The sequence below is a fragment of the Apus apus genome, chromosome 2 (genome assembly GCF_020740795.1).
Source record: "Apus apus isolate bApuApu2 chromosome 2, bApuApu2.pri.cur, whole genome shotgun sequence".
Lineage (NCBI taxonomy): Eukaryota > Metazoa > Chordata > Aves > Apodiformes > Apodidae > Apus > Apus apus.
This window is the reverse complement of record NC_067283.1, coordinates 141,977,874-141,993,930: the sequence shown is the minus strand read 5'-3', so window position 1 is coordinate 141,993,930 and position 16,057 is coordinate 141,977,874. Positions and strand designations below refer to the sequence as shown.

At 37.8% G+C, this 16,057-nt stretch overlaps 1 protein-coding gene across 1 annotated transcript in view; it reads left to right on the top strand.

The window, feature by feature from the left end:
• The window catches only part of EIF3H (eukaryotic translation initiation factor 3 subunit H), an 88,825-nt gene that overhangs the window by 64,777 nt on the left and 7,991 nt on the right, over nucleotides 1-16,057 (top strand). Inside the window, exons 3-5 of the mRNA XM_051609792.1 lie at nucleotides 8,331-8,498; nucleotides 9,977-10,076; nucleotides 11,456-11,605. Coding sequence (XP_051465752.1) covers nucleotides 8,331-8,498; nucleotides 9,977-10,076; nucleotides 11,456-11,605 — 418 coding nt within the window. The remainder of the gene's footprint in view (nucleotides 1-8,330; nucleotides 8,499-9,976; nucleotides 10,077-11,455; nucleotides 11,606-16,057) is intronic.

Here is a 16,057-nt window from a genome sequence, read left to right as displayed (position 1 = left end):
TTTCCATTATCTTGGGTTGTGTAGAGAATTGTGTGGTCAGTGAGATGTATTTAGTTTGTCCAAAGGCTTATCTGAGCGTTTGCTCATGTGTTAATAAAATTATTTGATATCTTAATGGGTTAGATTGCCTCCTAATTTAGTGGTTGTGTGCTTAGACCAGAGCCCCAGGCTTGCTGTCAGCAAACACTGGGTGAGTGCCAGCACATGTGCAGGAAGTGGTGTGCTTCCATTTGCTGCTTTCCCGTCATCCCGTCACGCACGTCCCCTTGCTTCCCATTCCTCTGTTTTACTCCTTTTCTCTGAAAACTTTTCCTTATTCTCCTCTCTTCCCACCAGCAACAGAGCTACCCTTTCCTACCTTTCCCTGCTTTGCTAGGAGGTATGTCCTTGTGCTGGCCCATGTGCTGGAGCCACCTCTGTAAAGCAACAAGGTAGTGATGGACAGTCACTGCCTGCACTGGTGTGGTGTCCCTGACTCCAGGATGGTTACCTGTGCCTTGCTTCCAAGCTTCTAGTCATCAACTGGTGGAGACTATGCCCGGGCAACTGCTGCCTAAACTGGTAATAAATGCCAGTCTGGAGAAACAAGCTTACATCTTGGATAAGTGTCTCCAGATATAAACACTCCAATTATTTTTTTAATGTTCCTGTTACTTTTCACTGTTCACCTACTGTGATATCCCCTCTGGGTGTTTGTCCCCTACTTTTCTCTACAGCACAATTAATATCACACAGTGTAGTAATAAAACTAATACTGACTTGTGATTGAGGTAAAAAATGAGTGAGTTCACTGAGCATAGACAATTAATAGTTACTTTAGATTCTCCCCTTCTTTTCATAAAGTGTAGGACTTTTTTCTTTAGAAAGAACTAAGACACTAGCAAATCTTCAGTTCCTCTAATAAGCTTCTGCAAACAGAAGGCAGTTGGGTCTGCTCTTCCTAAAGCAGTAGCATCGGTGACGTAGATGAAGGTGATTGTTACAGATTTGCTTCCAATTTATCCCATAGCCTATAAAGAAAATGCAGATTTGTCAAGCATGCTTTTCAGATGGTGTGCAGTTTTTCCACCACGGTTGCTATGTTATTAATATGTAATACTTCTTCAAGAAAAATTTAATCCACTTTGGACAAATGTATTCTATCCCTTTTTTTCATTGTCAAATTTAGCGATTAAAATGGAGTTGAATTAAATCTTTTGATTTGCTTTTGCTTTTGTGGTCTTCTGAGTGACTATGACTCTTGGACTTTTGCCCATTTTCAGGTGATTTTTTCTCATCCAGCTACTTACAGGCCCTGTTCTGCTTAGCTTCCAAGTTGAGTAGATCAGGTGCTTTCAGCCGAGTATAGCAAAAGTGCATAAAATAGAGTACTGTTTTGTGTAACCCTGACTTGATATTTTGGAGAAGGAAATGAATATTATTGAGGAAGGCAATATTTACTTTTAATTTTTTTTTTTCCCTGAATAGGAGAATTGTTGAGTTACTGAGTTTGTGCATTTGTCTTGGGAGAAGTGTGAGTGAGTTGGATGTAGATAAAAATCTGCAAATTTGTGCATGCATATGTTTTGCACGCTTAAGCTTAAGAAATGTCTTTCAGCTGTATCTAAGGGCTTTTTCAGATAAAACTTTGCCTGAGTTGGAATTAAATGAATTCTCATTTCTCTTTGTCTATCCTTTATGTTTGTACTTTTTAACCAGAATAAGTTGGTTGTGGCACTGATTATGTTTGCATCTTCACCATTGGAATTGTTATCATTAGATTCAGTCATTGTGATTCATAGTTTTTTAGACAATTAATTGAGATTGTGTGTGTAGAGGGAAAGAAATTAATCTGTTGTCTCCATAATTCTCTGTGCTTAATTAAATTAAATAAATCAATTTTCCTTCTTTTCAAATGCATACACTGGTTCCTTGAACTAGCATCTGCTAATTTGTTTTAGTCATTGAAGATACTGTCTGAAGCATAAATGTGGTTTGGCAAAGCTTAGTATGTATAGAAAAAACAGAAATTTTTGTGCTGCTAAAAAGTACCATGTAGTGTACAGCACTTGTTCAGTATGCATACTACCACATGGTAGCACTTCAGACTAGACAAATTATTGCCTTAAAAGATCTATCCATTAGTAGTGGGCCTATAAAAATAATATTTTAGCTGTTTTTCTGTACAGTTTGACCAGAAGAAACAAAATTGGTCATGTTCCTATTGTCACCTAAATTCAGAGAAGTGTTAGCACAGGGGCTGGATGCTGTTTCTTCTGATGAATTTTTGTATGCCCAGTCTCAAGTAAATTTTTGGTAAGTGACAACCCCAAGTTTTAGTTCATCTGTTTTGTGAATGCCAAGGATTCTGCAGGGAAACAATATTAGTCCTCAGGTACTCCAGAGAGTCCCTTTGACAAGGCCACTGCAGGTGAGGGAGCAGTGAAGGTCTGTCTTGTTCTTCAGTCAGTGCCTGGTCTTCATAAAGACGTGTTAACTGTTTGAATTCATAGTTTAAGGACAAATTTGGAAATGCAGGTCAAGACAAACACTTAACTGTTGAGGCTGAAGGCTATGCAGATGTTAGTGGTTCATAGCATAGAGTTGGTTGTTACCTCCTTTGGTAGCGCTGCCTGTGTCCAGTGGACGCTGCAGGCAGCTGGGCGAGCAGCAGTGTTAAACCAGTCTATGGTACATGATACTGGGTATGGCATGCTTCTGCTTTGGTTGGCTTGTTTTTTTAGGAAATATGTTTGTTGGTGCTCTTAAAACCACATTACTTAAGGTGTATCAACTTAAAATACATTTTGGAAATTAAGGCCTTGAGCATCCAAGGTGCCACCAAATGTATTGTCTTCATGCCATCTTTGTTCAGGATTTCACATGTCGTAATATTTACCAGCAGTCTAAACATGGCCAGGCTGAAATGCATCGCATCTGATGGTAATAACAGCTATTTAGGTACTAAATTTCGTCAACACATACATTGATATATGACCTTCTGAGAGTTGGATTTTAATGAATTGTTTATAAAGAAATAAAAATAATACAGTTTTAATGATAAATAAACTTGCATCGTGTATCAGGTTCCTCTAAGAACACTTGTTTTGGAAGTGTTTTAGAAATAAGCTGTTATTTCAAGAAGGATGTGAATTTCCAAGTTGTAAACTCTGTTGTCTTTAGATTTGTTTATATTTTTAAATCATTGCATGAACATTTTTTTCAGCGCCTCAGTTGATTTGACCTATCCCTAAATTAGGTTTTCAAATAGTGACTTTATTGACCCAAGGATATTTTAAGGTATTTAGAGAACATGGATCAGTTGTCCCAACGTTGAATGGGTCATCACATTAGTATTCAGTATTTGGCTTTGTCTCTCATTTATTATGTAATTTTGGATATGTAGTTTTCTTGTTGGTAAGGTGGGGTATATATCTTCTATATATTAAAACCTAGCTAAAGCTTTTATAGACAAATGATAGTAACACTTTCTCGCTGCATTAATCCCCCTGCCCCCCCCCCCCCCCCCCCCCGATTTGTTTGCATGCAAAGGAAAACATTACCCTTTTAGAGGAAGGAGGTTGTGGTTTGGTTTGGTTTGTGTTTTTTTAGTTGTTTTGCTTTTGTTTTTTAATAATAATGGATCTTCTCTTAAAAAAATACTTACCCGAGAGAAGTGCTCAGGAGATGCATGATGGCTCAGGGGATAGAGGCTCTACACACTCAGAGTAGGAAGCACACTGAGAAGTGCAAGCATGACTGTCATAAGGATACTCTTGAACAAATAATTTGCTTTAAAAGATAGGTACACCATTGAAATGTGGGGGAGAGGGGGGGAAATACCCTGATGTACCTGTTCCCCTGCCCTTTTCCTTGCTCATCTCAGTTCTGGACACTCTCAGACTTAGTGGCACTTTTTGCATGTGCCTTGAGAAGGGCTATGACTTGAAGCAGTGAACTCCTCGTTAGAAGTAGTGGATGATTGCCCCAAGTCCTAGCAGACTGAGGACTTGGAGGAGAGAGCTCTTACCCAGTCTGTGTTAAACTTCTATGTAAAAAGATAATGTTCTGTAGATTGGGCAAAAGATGTAAAGAAACACTGGTACCAAAATCAACAAAAGGAAACTGGGGCCTGTTATCCATTTGTGCAAGTTGGCAGCTTGTTGGAGTTATCTAGCTACTAATACATGTTATAAAGTATACATGTTTGGTTAAAAGAGTTTCCATTTCTCCCTGGTGGGGACTGCATCATGTTTTAATTTCTGCAGTTGTTTTCCCAAGGCAGAGATGTTAGCTATTGATGCTTTATTGGTTCTTTGAGATTTTTCTGCTATTGCCTTCATTATCATCTAACTGCTAACAGTCTTGAGAGGAGGAATTGCTGACTTGAGATCTGGATGGTTTTCACTGAGTTCTTTTTCTTCTAGATGGTATCACTTAACACTTACATTCAGTTACATATTGCTGGTTATACTGTGTTTAAGAAAAGTTGTCCAGGAACTTGGTTACGAGTTACCTCTCAGATAAACACTTTGAAGAGCGTGGAACTTTATTCAAGTTTGTAAAAGATCTCGATAGATTCATAGCATGGTTGGAGTTGGAAGGGACTTTAAAGATCATCTAGGTCCCAACCCCTCTGCTATAGGCAGGAATATCTCCAACTATATTAGGTTGCTCAAAGCCCTGTCCAACCTGTCCTTGAACACTGAACCACTGAATCTCAGAATTGTCATGATTCGACACTTCCAGGGAGAGGGCATCCACAACTTCCCTGGACAACCTGTTCCAATATCTCACCACCCTCACAATAAAGAATAGGGGGGACTCACTTCCTTTGACCTGCTGATCATTCTTCTTTTCATAGAATCAGAATCATAGAACTCTTCAGGTTGGAAAAGACCCTTGGGATCACCAAGTCCAACCATCATCCCTACCCTACAAAGTTCTCCCCTAAACCATACCCACCAACACCACATCCAAATGACCCTTAAACATATCCAGGGATGGTGACTCAACCACCTCCCTGGGCAGCCTATTCCAGTGTCTAACCACTCTTTCTGGGAAAATGTTTTTCCTAATGCTCAGTCTAAACCTCCCCTGTTGCAGCTTGAAGCCATTCCCTCTTGTTCTGTCACTGTGAGAAGAGACCAGCACCAACCTCTCTACAATGACCTTTCATGTAGTTGTAGAGACTGACGAGGTCTCCCCTCAGCCTCCTCTTCCTCAAACTAAGCATTCTCAACTCCTTCAAGTGTTCTTCATAAGATTTATTCTCTAGGCCCTTCACCAGCTTCGTTGCCCTCCTCTGTACTCGCTCCAGCACCTTGGTATCTTTGATGCAGCCTGTGATATGGATGGCTTTCTGGGCTGCAAGTGCACACTGCCAGCTCATGTTGAGATTTCCATCAACCAGTAGCCTCAAGTCCATTCTTCACCCAGCCTGTAATTGTGCTTGGGATTGCCTTGGCCCATGTGCAGGACCTTGCACTTGGCATTGTTGAACTTCATGTTGTTTGCACAGGCCCATCAGCCTGTCAAGGTCCCTCTGGGTGACTTCCCTTCTTTCCAGTGTGTCAATCAGATCACTCATCTTGGTGTTGTCAACAAACTTTCTGGGGGTGCACTCAATCCAACTGTCTGTGTCATCAATAAATATGTTAAACAGCACCGGTCCCAGAAATGACCCTTAAGAACACCACTCACCACTGATCTCCACTTGGACATCGAGTTGTTGACCGCAGCTCTTTGAGTGTGACCATCTGACCAATTCCTTATCCACCAAGTGGTCTATTGGTCAAGTCCTTGTCTTTCCAATTTAGAGGCAAGGATGTCATGCAGGACACTGTTAAATGCTTTGCACTAGCCCACATAAATTACATCAGTTGCTTTTACTTTAACACCAGCGCTGTAACCTGCATCGTAGAAGGCAATCAAATTTGTTTTCTTAGGGTATTTCCTCTTTAGTATTACATCTCTTAAGGGAGAAATTGTCTGAATGGCTCAACCACATGATTTCATAGGAATCTAAGTAATTTTCCCATTGTTATATGACCACGTCTACCTTGACAGTGTCCTCAATTACAAGAGAATTGTACTGCAGGGAGCAGTCTAGGTCAGCCATCTAAAAATCCACATTTAACTTCATTCTCAAACAAAAAATTATCTCTTTCAGCTGCTTTTGAAAATTTCTTTCTAGCTTTTCTTCTTTGTTACTTCATTTGCCTAGAAAGGATCTAACCATGATTTCATGTTTTAGCATGTTGTAGCATGTTATGTCAAAAGTAAGTCTTGCTTGCTTTCCACTCAGATATATCTTTGAAAAGCTTATTTTAACCAAAATGGTTTATTCTAGCTATATTTAATAAATGGATTATATGTTTTTTTCATTTCAAAATTGTGTTCACAGTACACTCTTAGTTTCTTCAAGGAGTGGTCTGTGTTCTTTGCTTTAACTGTAAAATTTAGAAATTTAAGATCTTATGCCCAAAAACCCAACAAAACTGTGATGTTTAAGGACTGAGCTTCTTTGACATGCTAGATCTTACTTTGCTTTTATGAGAAGCACTGAGATGCTACCAGCTAAAGCATCAGGGCTGCTGTGTAAGGAGCTTGCTTGAAGCTGGCCACTATTCCTGGAAGCTGTGCAATGCAAGCGGAATTAAAACTGATTTTTATCTGCCAAGTTCCCCCTTTTCAGGCAGAAGGCTTTCATGCTGACTTTAAATTAGCTGTTTGATCAGTTTTGCTATCTGACTGTCCTGAAGAGTGTAGTGGCATCTTTAGATTTGCCTTGGTTTAGAGACAGCCAAAGGCTGCTGGCCTTTTCTTTGCCTGTAGTGTTATTGTGGGATTTCAGATTGTAGCCTGGATGGTTTTGCTGTATTAGTTTTGGGATGCTCTACTATTATGGTGTCCTGGAAGAAACACAAATGGCAAGTAATTTCTATTAAGAAATTATGAAATAGAATGCAAGCACCAACATATGCTGATAAAAAAGTCTGCAAGGGTTTATGTAAGTGTACATAGATTACTTTAAAAATACAGTCAGTAACATATGGCAATTTAATGAAAAGGTCCAGCAGGCTGCAGAATGTAGTTTGTGCTGTAAGGATGATAAGTTGGAAAAATATTTGCCCAATCTTGAAAAATGTCTACTCATATCTTTAAAGAATATGGTTGGATTTGGTTGTTTTTCTCTTTAAATAACATTAAGTGGGGTCTGAAAATGTAGCACATTCTGTCCTCTAATTAGTTTATGTTGCTTTCTTTTATAATTAATATTGTATTTTTGTATGTCCAAGGAGAAGCTTTGAAAAAAACTAGCAAAAACAAATGGTGTGTTCTTTTAAATCTTTGTGAATTTTGCAGCTGCAGACAAAAGTTAAGGATTATTTAGTGTTCTTGCATTTGAATTCCTGTCAGCTGGCTGTGAGTGTTGGTTCATCTGATAATAACACTGAAATCTATTTCCTTAAATTTAACCAGCAGGCACAATGTCTGTCTGTTTAAAAGGTCTGAGAAGTGATAAGGTGTATTGATCTGCTTGATAGGATTAAGTTAAACATTCCTGAATAAAATTATTTTCCATCAAGACAATCTGTTTGAATGATGCATTTAGAAGAAACAGAATTTATGCATTTGTACAATGAAGCATTACAGCTGTTGGTGTAAAAAGCCTGACAAAAATGTTCTCTACTGTCCAAGGTGACTTACTGTATATAAATGTATGTGTACTATTTATAATATATACATACATGCATACTTAAGCATTTATATGCATCTAAAAAGAATAAACAGTATTGAAAAACTGAACATAAATGCAGACAAAACTATCTGACATCTATAGCTGGTCCCCCAAACTCTTAATACTGAAAATGTTCTTTTACGTTGTGAAAAAAACCTAAATGGTGTATCTTCTATTTTATATACTCATTAAATAGTTTTCCTTTTGATTCCGAAAGTTATCTAATTCCAGACAGTATTACAACTTAAATCACAATATTTCTTTGTTACTAAATGGTAAAATGTTACTGCTTAATGAAACCCACTGTCAAGGTTTTTTTCATGAATGAGCAAGGTAATACACACTGCAAATGACGTGTAACTGTTTGCTGATCACTTTAGCAATTAACTGCAGCTGAAAAAAGTCTGCTTACTCAGGCTGGTCTTCCTCTCATTCTCTGAGAAAGCTCTGGATTTTGCTGAAAACACTCCAGCAGTGAATAAACACACTTCTGTGCAGTTGCAAAAATTAAAATGAAATAAAACACAATTTATTCATTTGAGCTCTCTCTCAAAATACTACAGCTCGTGTAAGTTTACTTTCTAAACATTCTTTTTATTTAATCTAGTTCAATACCAGATGGAAATGATGCGAAGCCTTCGCCACGTAAACATTGATCATCTTCACGTTGGCTGGTACCAGTCCACGTACTATGGCTCTTTTGTCACTCGTGCCCTCCTGGACTCCCAGTTCAGTTACCAGCATGCAATTGAGGAGTCTGTAGTTCTCATTTACGGTTAGTATGAGGTTTCCTTTATTATTCTTTTCCCCTCTTAATATTATTACTACTATTTTTGTATTCTGTCTTTTGCCTGTAAGAGTAGCCTGGCAGGCCTTTTCAAGTAAATACCAACCCTGTGTCTACGGCAGCCTCAGCAGCAGCTAAGTCTAGACAGGGTTTCCTTCTTTCTGTTTATTTTTCTTGCTATCAGAGCCCTGATGTGTACGTTTTGGAATGCTGGAGTAGCTGCTTCATTTTTATTCCTTCATCTCCCCTCCCTCGTTGAAGGGGCTGGTGGAACCCGACCAGATGTCTAACAAACCCCGCTTGCTAGCGTGTCTGGCTCTGTACGTGACTGACCAATCATCGCATGAATTGCCAACTTTTTTTTTTATACCTCTGACAGAAGCATACAAAACCTGGACTGTTTCTTAGCACAAAGATTTTTTTCTTTTCTGCCTATTTAATGGTGTTTCCTCAAGCTCTCCAGACCAGATGTTCTGTGCTGTATCAGAACCATAGGCAATTTAACAGCTTTATAGCCTCCCCCTCCCCAAACACTCACAGTTTGCCATATCTGGCAGACTTGCATATAGTTTCCAGCTGAGAAGTAAATGTAACGTCCTGAGTATCTGTCAGAAAAAATACTAATGAATACGATCAATCTTATGAGCTGCCCCAAAATTGTTTCAGTATGTTAACAATTGGATTACAGTAAAGAACAAGTTGTTAAAGTATACTTATATTGGCTGGAAACATTGCATCATCAGACCTTGATGAATTTTCCACTTGTTTCAGTCTATTTTGGTTTTCATTTTATCACCGATTGCTAAAAGTTTTACTGTGTTAAGTTTCAGACAACATGAATGTTAACACAGCTTTTATTCTCCTGTTGGCATGCTTCAGCCGTTATCATGCTGCAAGTGTTAAGCTTCTTTGTCCTAGGAATGTAACAGTTTGTTTAGAAATTCAGAAGAGTATGTCGAGGCAAGACTAATCTTTTTATATACCAGGTACATTGTTGTGCACGAAGCAGCAGGGCGACTTGATCTGAATGAGCTTATTGCTTCTCTAAAATTACTTTTTTTTGGTTGTTGTATAAATTGTACTTTAATGAATATTTTAATTTACTGCGTAATTACTGGAGGGAAAAATCTTTATTTAAATGAGGTAGCTCTTACATAAGTTCTGTGGATGGTTCATATGAAAAAAGAAAATGTGACTTAGACCTTTAATGGAGAAATAATGTGAGTAGAATGGATCTAGGTCCCCCCATGTTCTCCAAGTTAAGCTTCTCTGTATATATTTGGATATATTTTACATTTCAGTACAACAGGTTTACTTCTGCTATAGTGTCTTTTCTGTGTTGTAGTATTTTTTTTTTTTAATAGGACTATGTAATTATTTTCCTCCTGTTTATGTCATTCAGATATTATTAAAAAAAAGGCATTCTGTGGTTAGTAATACTGTGCTTTCTCAATTTTTAATTATAGATCCCATCAAGACTGCCCAAGGGTCTTTGTCACTAAAGGCATATAGGCTGACTCCCAAACTGATGGAAGTTTGCAAAGAAAAAGACTTCTCTCCAGAAGCGTAAGTAACCTAAAAGAATGTTTTCTCATAGGTTATGCTGATTATTTGGGAGGCAGAAGGGTACATGGGGTGATGAAATAATGTATTTTGAAATCCCATGTAACAGTGTGTACTGGGGAAACAGGGATATATATATATATATCCCTGTTATATATATATATATATATATATAAGCTAGTGACAGATGTACACTGATACAGTCGGCTGAAAAGGCAGGAAAGTCAATCTTTGAGCATCTAAATAAGTGTTGAAGTGGTGGAACTTGAGCAGATTTTGGAAATGGTCAGTGGGCTGGCTGTAAGGACCGCAGTGAGGATAGCTGTATCTAGAAACAGAGTAAAAAATAATAATTAAAAAAAAAAGAAAAGAAATGGAGAAGGGGAAATAACTGGTCTGTCTTTAAGCTCTTTTTTTCCAGAAGGAAAATTGAACAGGTATTCTGGAGTAACTGTTCTTCTGTATTTATTCAAAATTAACTACCCACGTAGACAGTCTTGGAGTAAAGTAGGATAATTACTCTGGTTCAAAAGATTAGTCACGTGTAATAGATGTAGGCCTTGCCTGTCATCTTTTTCCTCGAACAGCTTGGTGTTTAAGGGCAAAAGCACAAGCACTTGTTAAACTTCCTTTGTCGAGGAAAAATTAAATAATTTTATGGCTTGATGTCTAAGCATAACATTTCCATGACGAACAAACTAATCTGTGCTTAGCAAAAAAAAACAAACCCTAACAAAACAATACGAAGAAGTACAGGTCATATTTACACTTCCTTAAAAACTTAGAGATCCTGCATTTATTTCCAGATTTTATGAAAGGTATTACTGTCTGCTTTATTATAAAGCAGTAACAATAGTTCTTCTATGTATATTGTGGAAAAAAAAAAAAAAAAAAAGAAAGAAATTATTCCAAAACACTATTTTGTCGATGTAATTTTTTGGGTTAGTAAAAATTTTAGTTATTCAGCTATTGGGGAAATTGTTTTTCATTGTAGTAGTTATGATTTTAAAGGCGATTCAATGTCATGTGTTAATTACCTGTTCACTTCTGTTTAAGAAATCCTGATGGCAGGGAAATCAGTAAAGTATTTTGGAAGGGGCAGAGTTAATCCTGTCAGTAGAGTCTTTTGCTGGAGGCTTTTTCATGTAAGTAATATATTAGCAAGCAAAGCAGGCTGCTTGACTTCTGAGAGTTTTTCCTAGAGCAGCTTTTCCTAGTCTTTCTAAATGTGAGGTTTTGCCATGCAAATGCTCTTTTACAAAAATTTCACTCTTGTTTGATTGTGGAGCTATGAAAATCAAGAGTTTATACCAAATTCAACAAAAAGAACAAGAGAGTTACTGGTTATATTAATAAATATTTTTAAACTTTTTTTTTCACAGTTTGAAAAAAGCAAATATTGCTTATGAAAACATGTTTGAAGAAGTGCCCATTGTAATTAAGAATTCATACCTGATCAATGTGATGTTATGGGAACTGGAAAAGAAATCCGCAGTAGCCGATAGACATGAATTGCTCAGTCTGGCTAGCAGGTAAGTACTTGTTACAATAATGGATGTATTTTGATTCGCTTTCCCAAACCACAGTTTAACACCTTGGGTGAAATCCCAGTCTCATTACAGTCTGTGGAAGCTTTGCCTTGACTTTTAATGGGGTTAAGACTTTACCCTTCATGTTCTTTTGCTGAAGGAAAAACTGCTTGATGAAACTATGGCATTAGATTCAAGGACTGAATTCAGACTGTAATCTGCATATACCTGTACTGCTTGAAGTGTATAATCTTTTCAGCAGTGTATATTTCTTCAAGAAAATACTTGCATTCAGTAAATTTAAGCAAATAGCTTTGGAAAGAAAATATGGCTTTATTAAATATTCCTTAATTCTATAAATTATTTAATTAAAATATTCACATTGGTTCTACTTTGGCAAGATAATGCATTTGAAAATGAAATTATAAAGCCAGTCTGAGGAACTGGCAAAAACGCTCAAACTGATTGTCATGACAGCCAGTATTCATGATGTCAGAAATCTTATAAGAGTTTCTAGAACAATCTTCTGATAACTTTAAGCACCACAAAATTGTTATACTTAGATAAATCTTAGATAACACAGTACAGTTGATTGGATTATTATTGGGCTGGCCAAAATAACCAGATACACAAAATTATGCTGTATCTTGTTGCATGTAAAAAGTGGGATGTGTTCACTAACAGATTTTTTCAATGTAAAACTATTTTTTACGTGGAGGTGCTTTCTGTCAAGATTCTGATCCCCAACCAAGTGAGCTGAATACTAGCAGCCTTTTTTCTTTTTACCCTCTTCTGAACTATACACACACAAACCCCTCCTTCCTCCCCACCTACCACCTAAAGGTTCTGGTAATTGATACTTGTTGCAAGCGATCTGTATGTTGCCTCAGTTAGCAGAAATTTTCTTTACTTGTTTTCTTTACTCGAGCTTCTGTGTATGTACTGAGGGATCTGATTGCTCTTAGAGAAATCAGTCAAGCGAGAACAGGTATAAGGTTGAAATCTGCCAGGGAATTTACAACTGTTGCAAGAGATACTTAGTAATTTTGTCCAGTAAAGTTGTGGCTTTAAACCTTGAAATTAACAAAATGAAGAATTTTTGCCAAGATGTTCAGTCTGCTTAACTTTTCAGGCTTTCTGTGAGGCTCTTTTCTTGGTCAAAGACCACAGACCTTTTACTGTCTAAGGAGAGGCTGAGCACTGGATGTCAGAGATGATAGTGATTCCTTATGAGCTGTACCACTTCTCTGTGAAAAGGAGGACCATGCTGAGGATACAGCAGGTTTTCAGGGGACCTGCAGCATTGTCCTTGATTGTTTCTATGGGTTTACTCCTTTAAAAAGAGATGGGATTACCCAACATCCTGGATCCTAGCACAGGCTGCTGCTACTACTCACGCAATACAGTTCTGGAAATGGAAATTAATTTGAGCAGATCACAAACCACAGCTGATGTTTGTCATCAGCTTTACATCTTACGTAGTAACTGTTCCATACCACTGCCCTGACAGAGGATAAAAGATAAGAACTGTCCAACTTCATTTCCTTTTTGGAATGATGGTGTTAGTAACCTGGTGCAAGACAGACTTCTGTGTTGGTCCTTGTATCAGTTATTGAGATGAGAAGTGAACAAGAAAAGCATGAGCCCAAAACAAGAGAAAAAGAAAACTTAATAGTTTGTGTTAGGAATCCTTCACAACAGGAAAAAAAGGGGATATCTTTTTTCTTAGTGAATCAGGGTTTTTTTAAGTGTGTGTTTCCTTGAAGCAGTGCAGCAGTCTTCACAATGACACAGGTGGAACTGGATTCTTGATAAACCTGGTTTAAGAGCACCTTTCCAATTACGTGTGTTTCTCCCAGTTATTATTCTACATACTGGCAGCAGTTTCTTGAGCCATGTGAAGTCTAGAATTTTCAGAGGTGTTTCTGAATTATGTCTCTTGAGCTTATTTTCCTGGCAGCGTTCTTCTAGGTCATCTGGTTTGTTTGAGGATCTTAAGGTGTTTAGTTTGGTTTCAAGGGGAGAAAGTTTTGCAAATTACCCCAGTGGATTTATTTGGAGTTTTTGTATGTGTCTTTTAAAAAAATATTTGATAGCTGCTTTTAGTTACCAGGCAGGTTACGTTCAGTATAACTGTACAACTCAGCAGCTGGCAAATTGAAACATTTTAATGCTCGTTTATTCAAGGTAGAGTGACTTATACTGCCTGCTGAAATATTTAAGTAGTTTTTTTCTTGAATTCAACTGTGAAGATTTCTCTGTCAATGAATATGTTGCCTGAAGTAGGGGAATTCAAATCCTCACTATTCTGGAATTTTATTTTCACTTTGCATTTCCTTATTTTTTGGTGCATGTCCTCCTTACTTAACTTTGCTGTTATAGAATTAGTTGGCAGTAATTTTAAGCCTACTATTTTTTTTCTGTTAGGGTTTGGTGTTCGTTGGGCTTTTTTTTGGTTTAGTGGTGGTTGGTTTTTTTTTGTCCTTTGGGAGCATCCCTGGACCTTTTTTAATCTTCTGAAGCAATGGTTTTGGCAATTAAATTATTTACCCATAGTTCTCTGGAGAGTTTGTTTCATCAAGATTCTCACATGTTCAGCCACCCACCTTGTCAGAGTTTCAAGCTATACCTATTTGAGGTACTTTGTCTGCACCTTAATATCTTTCTTCTTTTGAAGTACATTTGTGATAATTGTATGGAGTAGTTTACTTTTTTGGGCATGAATTTGTGTTTCTCTTCTCTTATGAAATCTGAATTGACTGGAATATTCTAGGGAAAGAATTTGAAGGCAGAATAGCACAAGGCTAGCAAGTAATAGCAAGTAAAGGCCTTTAGCTCAAACTGTTATCCTCCTGCTACCCTTAAGGACCAAAATGTCTTGAAGACCTTGGAGTACTGCCAGTCTTTTGATAGAGACTCGAGAATTAAAATCCTGTCAGATAATGTTCCAGATCTTCAGAGAAATAATTACAACCAACTTTCTCATTCTCATCCATCTCTTCCCTATTCTATTGATGATCTAGTTTAAATTAAAAAAAGCTTTTTTGTGGTCTAGCTTTATAATAGGGTTGTTCTATAATATCTCAATTTGTCTCAAGCAATTTTTCTAATAGTGTGCGTCAGTAGAAGCAAAACATGTGCTGAACATTTACTGCAGTAACATCTACTTGGCAGATACATTTTTTCAAACATCAGATGGAGTATTTTTGCAAAAGTGACATAAGGAGACTTACTCTGGCTTTTGAAAACAATATTAACCTTTATACATTGTACTGCTTATTCAGAAATCTCAATGTGCTTAGCGGATTATTAAGATAATTATGAAAATCTCTAATTTGCAGATGGGGGAAGCTGACACAGAGGGGGTAAATGTGTTGCCCAAAGGCACACATCAAAGTCTGAGTAGAAAGGGGAATGGAGCTCGAGATTCCTGACTTACATATCTCATTCAGACAAAAACCTCTTAAAAAGAGCACAGGTTGAACTCGAGCTGAAATGCTGAATTGTAAACAAATTCTGTTAAGTGGTGGGAACGTTCCTTAGAAATATTTAATCAAAAAGATGTTCTTTGCCCAGCAGTACCTCTCTAATCCACTCAAAGCTGTTCTACCAGGAGAAATGCTCTAAAGGGTGGCACCTTTCCCAAAAAATGGCAACTCATAGAGGAGCTTCAGCAGAGCTGATGGCAAGTGGAAAAAACAAGCAGCAGATACTGTATTTTCTTACACTTCCTGTTGCTGCTTCTTGTTCTCATCCTCCTTAGCCAGGAAAATAAAATTAAATAAATGGAGAGAGGAAAGCATGGTGTCCATTTATGTCATTTGTAGGCAAGGGAATAATGTTTCTTGGGTACCTCCAGTTTCAGAACTGTTACACCCAAAATTTAGGTGCCTGGGTACAGCACAGTGATTCAGGTCTTGGAGGCTGGGTGCATCTGCTCCCTTCCAGGCCAACGCATGTAGATGGGCTTCTCCAAAAGTGCAAGCTGAGGCCCCTGAGCTCTGTGTAGAGACGTTAAAACTAATGAGCAGGACAGGGCAAGCTGAGAATGATGTGAATTGCTGCCTCTCTTTGAAGCTTTGATGTCTGACTTGAGGTTGAGTTTTGGGTATTTCAGACCCTCAGCAAGTGTGTCTGAAGTCCTTTCCTGATTAAAGATGCTGAAATAAATGTGGGCTTCATGTGTAGTTCCCTGTTATGAATCCTATAGAAGTGGAGCCAGTTTGAGGTTCCAGCCCCAGCTGCTTGCATCATTCTTCCCTACTACCCCATTTAATCTCTACACCCCTCCTGTCCTCAAAAGATTTTTTTTCCCATCATCTGTTTCAGTGTATGGCTGTACAAATAGCTTTGTGAAATAGTCTGGTGGAAAAAGTCAGGCTCCCACTCTCCCCTTCCAGCCTTTCCCTCAGCCTCCCTAAAAAAGAAAAAATAAATCCCATTAGAACATTTTTG